Source organism: Syngnathus acus, chromosome 22 (genome assembly GCF_901709675.1).
Source record: "Syngnathus acus chromosome 22, fSynAcu1.2, whole genome shotgun sequence".
Classification (NCBI taxonomy): Eukaryota; Metazoa; Chordata; class Actinopteri; order Syngnathiformes; family Syngnathidae; genus Syngnathus; species Syngnathus acus.
Window position 1 is genome coordinate 972,965 of NC_051106.1, and position 9,536 is coordinate 982,500.

The 9,536-nt window shown below is 53.2% G+C and overlaps 1 protein-coding gene across 2 annotated transcripts in view; it reads left to right on the top strand.

The window, feature by feature from the left end:
• Positions 1-354: 354 nt before the first annotated feature.
• The window catches only part of sec23a (Sec23 homolog A, coat complex II component), a 10,284-nt gene continuing 1,102 nt past the window's right edge, over positions 355-9,536 (top strand). Inside the window, exons 1-16 of one of the 2 annotated variants that reach the window (XM_037242342.1) lie at positions 355-524; positions 4,914-5,155; positions 5,329-5,386; positions 5,473-5,559; positions 5,727-5,963; positions 6,131-6,210; positions 6,277-6,421; positions 6,846-7,004; positions 7,075-7,190; positions 7,295-7,418; positions 7,528-7,608; positions 7,677-7,766; positions 8,159-8,265; positions 8,690-8,843; positions 9,115-9,192; positions 9,337-9,498. In XM_037242342.1, the coding sequence (XP_037098237.1) occupies positions 4,935-5,155; positions 5,329-5,386; positions 5,473-5,559; positions 5,727-5,963; positions 6,131-6,210; positions 6,277-6,421; positions 6,846-7,004; positions 7,075-7,190; positions 7,295-7,418; positions 7,528-7,608; positions 7,677-7,766; positions 8,159-8,265; positions 8,690-8,843; positions 9,115-9,192; positions 9,337-9,498 (1,899 nt within the window). In that variant the 5' untranslated portion in view covers positions 355-524; positions 4,914-4,934. Of the gene's footprint in view, positions 525-4,913; positions 5,156-5,328; positions 5,387-5,472; positions 5,560-5,726; positions 5,964-6,130; positions 6,422-6,845; positions 7,005-7,074; positions 7,191-7,294; positions 7,419-7,527; positions 7,609-7,676; positions 7,767-8,158; positions 8,266-8,689; positions 8,844-9,114; positions 9,193-9,336; positions 9,499-9,536 lie in introns of both variants that reach the window. The other variant, XM_037242340.1, reaches the window with a different exon arrangement.

The window sequence follows — 9,536 nt, forward strand, 5'->3', positions numbered from 1 at the left end:
ATTTCGACCCCATTCCTTCACTTGCAATTTTTATTACGATTCATCTTTTTAAACAATTTGAACTGATTTTACTAGTCTCAAAACTAGTTTAAAAACTAATCTCAAAACTAGTTATTCATCAGTTTGTTGTGTATGTATATAGAAGACGTTGACCGTCATAATGGCCCTCCAAGGGTAACTATGACTACAATGCTGCCCGCGACAAAAATGAGTTTGACAGCCCTGCAGCGGTACAGACAATGGTTGGATGGATGGAACTCAGGCGGGGCATTTTGGGCTCCCGAATAGTTGATGGAGCGAGTTGTCTCTCTTCTTTGCTCTCCGTACAATCTTTGTCTTGACGTGGCAGCGTCGCCATGTTGTTTTGCTTCGTTGTCAAGCTCACGCGCACATGCGCGCGCACCGGGAACCCCTCTCCTCACGCCCACTCGAGTGACCGCCGCACCGATCTGGCGTTCAAAGTGAACGCGTGAAAAGTGAACTCGTGAATAGCGAGCGGGTTGCAGGAGCGAACGGGACAAGCGGTGAGTGACGTTTCTCTTGGGCTGCTTTTTGTGCTCCGCTTGTCTTTTATTCTCAGCAGCGAGCCGGGCTAGCTTGCTAGATATCTGTTAGCTTGCTGGTGCAGCGGCTAACTCGCATGTCAAGTCAGTCGAGGAACATTTTAAAGGCTTCGTTTCAGTCATAGGTGTATCTTGGGCTGTCGACGTCCACGTGGATGACTCACTGAGATGTTTTAACTACGTCCGAGCTGTCAAAATGATCGTGAATGAAAGTGGGAGAATTATGTGACGTCACACGACTGACGCGAGTGTGGAGTCGTTTTAGGGTTGTCATTAGTTTTAGGTTTTATTCATTGTGACGTAAATGTAGGCGTATGCATGATGCGCCTTAATAATGTCTGCGTGTGAGAATGTGGGCTAGGTTGACCATAATTTGGGTTTCTGAAAAAGAGGACACCTTTATTGGGGGGAGGGGGGGAAATTCATCAGTGTATCAGTGCATGTTATGACACAATGACATGACTATATAGCGATTGCATTTATTGGCCCATCCATCCATTTTCTTCCGCTTATCCAGGGTCGGGTCGCGGGGGCAGCAGCTTTAGGAGGGACTCCCAGACTTCCCTCTCCCCAGCCACTTCATCCAGCTCATCCCGGGGGATCCCAAGGCGTTCCCAGGCCAGCTGAGAGACAGTCTCTCCAGCGCGTCCTGGTCGTCCACGGGGTCTCCTACCGGTGGGACATGCCCGGAACACCTCCCCAGGGAGGCGTCCAGGAGGCATCCTGATGAGATGCCCGAGCCACCTCATCAGGCTCCTCTCAACGTGGAGGAGCAGCAGCTCTACTCCGAGTCTCTCCCGGATGACCGAGCTTCTCACCTTATCTCTAAGGGAGATAAGATATAACACCCTGCGGCGGAAACTCATTTCGGCCGGGATCTCATTCTTTCGGTCACGACCCATAGCTCGTGACCATAGGTGAGGGTAGGAGCGTAGATCGACCGGTAAATTGAGAGCTTTGTCTTTTGGCTCAGCTCTCTCTTCACCACGACGGACCGGTACAGAGTCCGCATTACTGCCGACGCTGCACCGATACGCCTGTCGATCTCGCGCTCCATCCTACCCTCACTCGTGAACAAGACCCCAAGATACTTGAACTCCTCCACTTGGGGCAGGATCTCATCCCAGATCCGGAGAGGGCATTCCACCCTTTTCCGACCGAGGACCATGGACTCGGATTTGGAGGTGCTTCCCCTCATCCCGACCGCTTCACACTCTGCTGCGAACCGCTCAGTGAGAGCTGGCGATCACGGCTTGAAGAAGTCAACAGCACCACGTCGTCTGCAAACAGCAGAGACGCAATGCTGAGGTCCCCAAACCGGACACCCTCAACGCCTCAGCTGCGCCTAGAAATTCTGTCCATAAAAGTTATGAACAGAATCGGTGACAAAGGGCAGCCTTAGTGGAGTCCAACCCTCACTGGAAACGAATCCGACTTACTGACGGAAATGCGGACCAAACTCTGGCATCAGTGATACAGGGACCGAACCGCCCTTATCAGTTGGCTCGGCACCCCGTACTCCCGAAGCACCCTCCACAGAACTTCTCGAGGGACACGGTCGAACGCCTTCTCCAAGTCCACAAAACACATGTGGACTGGTTGAGCGAACTCCCATGCGCCCTCGAAGGTCCTGCCGAGGGTGTAGAGCTGGTCCACTGTTCCACGGCCAGGACGAAAGCCACACTGCTCCTCCTGAATCCGAGGTTCGACCTCCCAACGGACCCTCCTCTCCAGCACCCCTGAATAGACCTTACCAGTGAGGCTGAGGAGTATGATTCCCCTGTAATTGGAACACACCCTCCGGTCCCCCTTCTTAAAGAGGGGAACCACCACCCTCGTCTGCCAATCCAGAGGCACCGTCCCCGATGTCCACGCAATGTTGTAGAGGCGTGTCAGCCATGACAGCCCCACAACATCCAGAGCCTTTAAAAACTCCGGGCGAATCTCATCCACCCCTGGGGCCTTGCCTCCGAGGAGTTTTTTAACTACCTCAGTGACTTGGACCCCAGAGATTGGAGAGTCCACCTCAGGGTCTCCAGGCCCTGCTTCCACAATGGAAGGTGTGTCAGTGGAATTGAGGAGGTCTTCGAAGTATTCTCCCCACCGACTCACGACGTCCCGAGTCGAGGTCAGCAGCACGCCATCTCCACTGTAAACAGTGTTGACGGTGCACTGCTTCCCCCTTCTGAGACGCCGGATGACGGACCAGAATTTCCTCGAAGCCATCCGGAAGTCATTCTCCATGGCCTCGCCAAACTCCTCCCACGCCCGGGTTTTTGCCTCAGCAAACGCAGAAGCCGCGTTCCGCGTGGCCACCATCTGTCGGCTGCCTCCGGAGTCCCGCAGGCCAAAACGGCCCGATAGGACCCCTTCTTCAGCTTGACGGCATCCCTTACCGCCGGTGTCCACCAGCGGATTCGGGGATTGCCGCCACGACAGGCACCAACGACCTTACGGCCACAGCTCCAGTCAGCTGCCTCAACAATGGAGGCACGGCACATGGTCCACTTGGACTCAATGTCCGCCGCCTCCTCCGGGACGTGGGAAAAGCTCTGCCGGAGGTGGGAGTTGAAGCTCTTCCGGACAGGGGATTCTGCCAGACGTTCCCAGCAGACCCTCACAGTACGTTTGGGCCTGCCAGGTCGGATCGGCATCTTCGCCCACCATCGGAGCCAACCCACCACCAGGTGGTGATCAGTTGACAGCTCCGCCCCTCTCTTCACCCGAGTGTCCGAAACATGCGGCCGCAAATCCGATGACACGACTACAAAGTCGATCGTCGAACTGCGGCCTAGGGTGTCCTGGTGCCAAGTGCACACATGGACACCCTTATGTTTGAACATGGTGTTCATTATTGACAATCCATGTCGAGCACAGAAGTCCAATAATAGAACACCACTCGGGTTCAATCGGGGGCGCCGTTCCTCCCAGTCACGCCCTTCCAGGTCTCACTGTCATTGCCCACGTGAGCAATGAAGTCACCCAGTAGAACAATGGAGTCCCCAGAAGGAGCGCTCTCTAGCACTTCCTCCAAGGACTCCAAAAAGGGTGGGTACTCTGAGCTGCTGTTTGGTGCATAGACACAAACAACAGTCAGGACCAGTCCCCCCCACCCGAAGGCGGAGGGAGGCTACCCTTTCATTCACCGGGATAGAATAAAAGGGCTCCTTCTTGCGGGGTGCATTGGCACCTTTATTTGCCACAGACACATAAGGGCCTGCCTTACATGTTAAGCGCTCAGCTTCCCTGGCGAAAGCACGGCAAGTTTTTAGTCAACTCCTCCGTGAACGTGCGTTGTCGTTTCGGCATTGCTTGTAAACACTCGGTGTAGACTGGCCAGCCCACCCTACTTCGTAGCAAAGTGACTAGATTTGAGGAGAAGAGCGTGACTTATTTGCGAACGATACAGAAAAACCTGGAATTGAGTGAAATGGAACGGAGTGGCAATTCTGTTGACAATGTACTGTACATGTATTATGTTTGAGGCAGTCGAACAAAATCCCAGAAAATTCCCCCCTGGCATTTTTTGTAGGTCTCAAAAGTAGGCCATGTCCGGGAAAAAGAGGACGATTGGTCATCCTACATTGAATGTGCACGATTGAGCAAGTACCGTATTTATTCTAATTATCGCCAGGGCGATAATTAGAGAAGGTTTATGTCCAACATGGGGGTGGGCGATTAATAGAGAACACTTTTTGTCCGATCGCCAAGGGGCACTGAAATGTGCGGTAATATGTATATTTTCCTTATGTAGTAGCGGCTGTTTTGATCTACCTCTAACAGCGGGGTGCGTCAATTGACGCTCCATCGATGCGACACATTACCGTCGCACAGCATGTTATCGCGATCGTCTTGTTCGAGCGCACGCCCCGATAACGTAATTGTGTGAGGATATTGTAGCGGCGTGACGAGTGTAATTGTATCATAGTTTATGGAGAAAAACAATTTAAAAGGGACATTTGACGTGCTGTCAAATCAGTCATATTTAAACTTGCGCAATGACGTCGGCATGCGGTCGCGGAGAAAAACGTAAGTTTTGGGGGGAATTTTTAGTAGCATGGGCGATAATTAGAGGTATCAATGTTTTTTATTTATGTCACCGCTAACACACACTGGGCGATTATTAGATTATGGGCGATAATTAGAATAAATACGGTATGTGTCTGTGTGTGAGTGTGTAAGTGTACTTTGTGTGTTGTGCGTGAGTGTGTAAGTGTACTCTGTGTGTTGTGAGTGTGTAAGTGTACTCTGTGTTTCTGCTTCTCTGAATGAAAACTCTATGTCCGCACACGTGAGAGACAAGTGTGTGACGAGCACACCGTGGCGTTGCTAAAAAATTGACCGTCGCAGGCGGAGTCGGTCGGCTTTACCATGGCGACCTTCCCTGAATACATCGCCCAGAACGAGGAGCGCGATGGTGTGCGCTTCAGCTGGAACGTTTGGCCGTCCAGCCGACTGGAGGCTACGCGCATGGTGGTGCCCGTCGCCGCCCTCTTTACGCCCCTCAAGGAGCGACCTGACCTGCCGCCCATCCAGTACGAGCCTGTGCTCTGCAGCCGCGCCACGTGCCGTGCCGTGCTCAACCCGCTCTGGTATGCGCGCACACGCACAATCACACTCACATGCATGACCAACAGTAACACACATACACAGAAGCAGATGCACACTTCAACAAAATTTCACAGCTTCAGATTTGAGTCAGAATTTTTTTTAAATGCTGACCCATGTTCAATCAGTGGTGCCACGTTCTGTCCTTGTCTTACAGTCAAGTGGACTACCGGGCCAAGCTGTGGGCGTGCAACTTCTGCTACCAGAGGAACCAGGTACCGATTCCCCTTCCAGTTCTCTCAGCTGCCCAAGTCCCGCTTTCGACTCACCGTATTGCTCGTCCTCTCGCCACTCCTCTTAGTTCCCACCGTCCTACTCGGGAATCTCGGAGGTGAACCAGCCGGCCGAACTGCTGCCTCAGTTCTCCACCATCGAGTATGTGGTTCAGGTGAGCTGCACCAGAACCCAACCGAGAACTTTCTCTCGTTTTGTGGACATCAAAATACTTGAAAGATGAATTGAAAGGCCCGTTGTGCAATCCAATGTCAAATAATAAAGAGATGGTTTCAAAATAATTAGTAACAAGCTCTGTGTTGCGTCGTCGGCATCGCTCAGCGTGGCCCCCAGATGCCACTGGTCTTCCTGTATGTGGTGGACACATGCATGGAGGAGGAGGACCTGCAGGCACTGAAGGAGTCTCTGCAGATGTCCTTGTCTCTGCTGCCCCCCACGGCTCTGGTGGGTCTCATCACCTTCGGCCGCATCGTCCACGTACACGAACTGGGTTGCGAGGGCATCTCTAAGAGTTATGTCTTCAAAGGCACCAAAGACCTCAGCGCCAAGCAGCTGCAGGTACGCAAACAAGCGGACTCTAACCAAGCAGATGGTGCTGGTTGGTGATGCTCACAGGCTATAATCATGGACGCGACTCAAATTCTCCTAATAGCTGGATGCCAATTGTGTTGCTAATGCTCCGTGGGAGCTGTGCTAATGTGCTGTGCATTGTGGGCAATGCGCAGGAGATGCTGGGGCTGGCCAAACCGGCGGCCTCTTCCCAGGCACGAGGATCGCAAGCGCCCCAACAGCCGCAGTACAACAGGTGCGGTGCGCCGGCGCTGCGTGGAAACGTTGCAGACCAAACACTTTGGCGTGTGCTCGCTTCCAGGTTCCTGCAGCCAGTCCAGAAGGTGGACATGAACCTGACTGACCTGCTGGGGGAGCTGCAGCGCGACTCTTGGCCCGTGGTCCAGGGCAAGCGGCCCCTGCGCTCCCTGGGCGTGGCCATGTCCATTGCCGTCGGCCTGCTGGAGGTGAGCGGTCGCCATTTCAGCACGTTTCCTCACTGGCTCCTCGCCACCCTGGTTGACGGGATGTCGGTTCTCGGCAGCAAGTGAATTAATGAGCTCTATTTAGATAGGAGTGTTTGCCCATTACCTTGTGCCGTCTTGGTGCCGAGGAACTACTTTGTACTTTGAATTGAGTAGATGGGCTTCATTTGGACAAAGACAGTGCTTTGCCACCCCCTGGGTTGAAGTGAGTTGGGGAGCTCTATTTGGACAAAAGTAGTGTTCAGCTGAAGGAAACTGTTGACTCCACTTTGACCAAAGTCGTGCTTTGCAACCATTGTGTGGAATCTTCCTGTCAAGGAAGCGTCTAATTGAGTTGAGGAGCTTCATAGGAGCTTCATTTAGACAAAAGTAAACGTTGACATGTTGATGTCCGTTGTTGTACCAGTGCACTTTCCCCAACACGGGCGCGCGCATCATGACCTTCATCGGGGGTCCGGCCACGCACGGTCCCGGCATGGTGGTGGGCGACGAGCTGAAGACCCCCATCAGGTCTTGGCACGACATCGAAAAGGGCAACGCCAAGTTCATGAAGAAGGCCGCCAAGGTGAGAACGCCGGCTTCTTAGTGTTGGCGTCCCGCGCCGCCTAGCTGACCTGCGGATTTGTGCGCGGTAGCATTACGAGTCGCTGGCTAGCAGGGCATCGGCTAGCGGTCACGTGATGGACATCTACGCGTGTGCGCTCGACCAGACCGGGCTCCTGGAGATGAAGTGCTGTGCCAACAACACGGGGTACACACGCGCGCGCACACACACTGGCCTCTTTTGAACCCTTCCCATTGTAAAACTGTCATTCTGTGTTGCAACTCCAAACCTGTGCGCATGCGGGCGTGTAGAGGCTACATGGTGATGGCGGACTCGTTCAACACGTCGTTGTTCAAGCAAACATTTCAGAGAGTTTTCTCCAAAGACGTTCAAGGCGCCTTCAAGATGGCCTTTGCTGCTGCGCTGGAGGTCAAGGTATGGCCCCCGGCCTCGCCCTTTTCCCGCCACCACATTTATGGCCAAGCGACAAGCAGGGAGGAGCTTGCCGAATTGCTGTCAAGAGAAATGATCCTTTTCCCTTCAGACGTCCAGGGAGGTGAAAGTGTCCGGAGCCATCGGACCCTGCGTGTCCCTCAACGCCAAAGGGCCCTGCGTCTCCGAAAACGTATGGTCATGTTCCTTTGCTGCCCCCGCCCCCTGCCTCTGCTGACCTTGACTTCATGTTTGCGGCAGGAGATCGGCTGCGGAGGAACGTGCCAGTGGAAAATGTGCGGTTTGGACCCCAGCACCACACTAGCGCTCTACTTTGAGGTGGTCAATCAGGTAAGGACGTGACGCACAACACACTCGGCCAGCAGAAACAAAACGCACAAACAAAAACTTATTAGAAATTTGTATGTGTCGCACAGGTTATAGGACACATTGACGATGGAAAGAGTTTTTATTTCTCACACAAACTAGCATTTGACCAGGAGTGTGTACACTTTGTCTTCCCACCGTTCAGTTGGATTTTTGTGTTTTGTATGCGTGTGTATGCGTGTGTGTGTGTGTGTGTGTGTGTGTGCGTGTGTGCGTGTGTGCGTGTGTGTGTGCGTGCGTGCGTGCGTGCGTGCGTGCGTGCGTGCGTGCGTGCGTGCATGCGCGTGTGCGTGCGTGCATGTGCGTGCATGTGCGTGCGTGCGTGTGCGTGCGTGTGCGTGCGTGTGTGTTATCAGCACAACGCCCCCATCCCTCAAGGCGGGCGTGGCGCTCTGCAGTTCGTCACGCAATACCAGCACGCGTCGGGCCAGCGACGCATACGCGTGACCACCATCGCCAGGAAGTAAGTCGCGCACACGCTCACTCCTGGATTACCACACTGCCAAAAACGTACATGACCCGCTTTTGCATAGTTAGCACACTTTACATATCACATTATTTTTATTTGTTAAGCTATCAAATTGCTGTTTTGCTCAGTGAGTGCCACGTTGATCCCTCCTCTCCCAATCACCTTATTTAAAGCAGGTTTCTGCCACGGTCGTTAATTTCTTTTTATTGTCTGGCAGAAAAAGGCCCTTCTGCCCTAGTTAAAAAAAAAAATAGCACAGAGTCTGTTTCGGCCAGTGGGGAGTTTGTATTGATCAACAAAAAAATTCTCACTATTCTTTGCAACCAAATATCGGCTCCAAATATCAGTGATCGATTGATAACGTATTGGGCCTGAAAAAGACGAGTTCAAACGTCACGTGACTATACGTGTGCGGCAGCTGGGCGGATGCTCAGACGCAGATCCAAAGCATCGCCGCGTCTTTCGATCAAGAGGCTGCAGCCATCTTGATGGCCCGGCTGGCTGTGTACCGCGCCGAGACGGAGGAGGGGCCCGACGTCCTCAGGTGGCTGGACAGACAACTCATCAGACTGGTCAGTGCTTGCCCGCCCATCACCGCTCGCCTTTTGCTCTCAAGTTCATCGGCGTACTTATAGCAATAAGTAAGTCCAAGTTGAATCCATTACATTTTTCATTTGCAAAATATCACTGGCCAGTGTTGCTCTTTCTCAAAGCGCGCCGATGGACTGAATTTGCAATTTTGTGTTGCTTTGATTCAAATGCACATTGTGCTACTCCTTTTGGCCACCCGGGGGCAGTAGAGTACTGAGAGAGAGAGATGCTCAACCGTTGTTTTCCCACCAGTGTCAAAAGTTTGGCGATTACCACAAAGATGATCCCAACTCCTTCAGGTTCTCCGAGACGTTCTCGCTGTACCCTCAGGTGAGACGCGAGGCAACGCGAGGCAACGCGACGCAACGCGACGCGAGGCGACGCGAGGCGACGCGAGGCAGTGCGACGCGAGGCAACGCGAGGCAGGCTCCCGCCTCGTCCTGACTGACGGCATGTGTGTGCGCTCCCTTTCAGTTCATGTTCCACCTGAGGCGCTCACCCTTCCTGCAGGTGTTCAATAACAGTCCAGACGAGAGCTCGTACTACCGACACCAGTTCAACCGGCAGGAGCTAACGCAGGCGCTCATCATGATCCAGCCCGTCCTCTATGCATACTCCTTCCAGGGACCTCCTGAGGTTGGTCTCGTATGCCCATTCGTTTGTCATTATTGTGC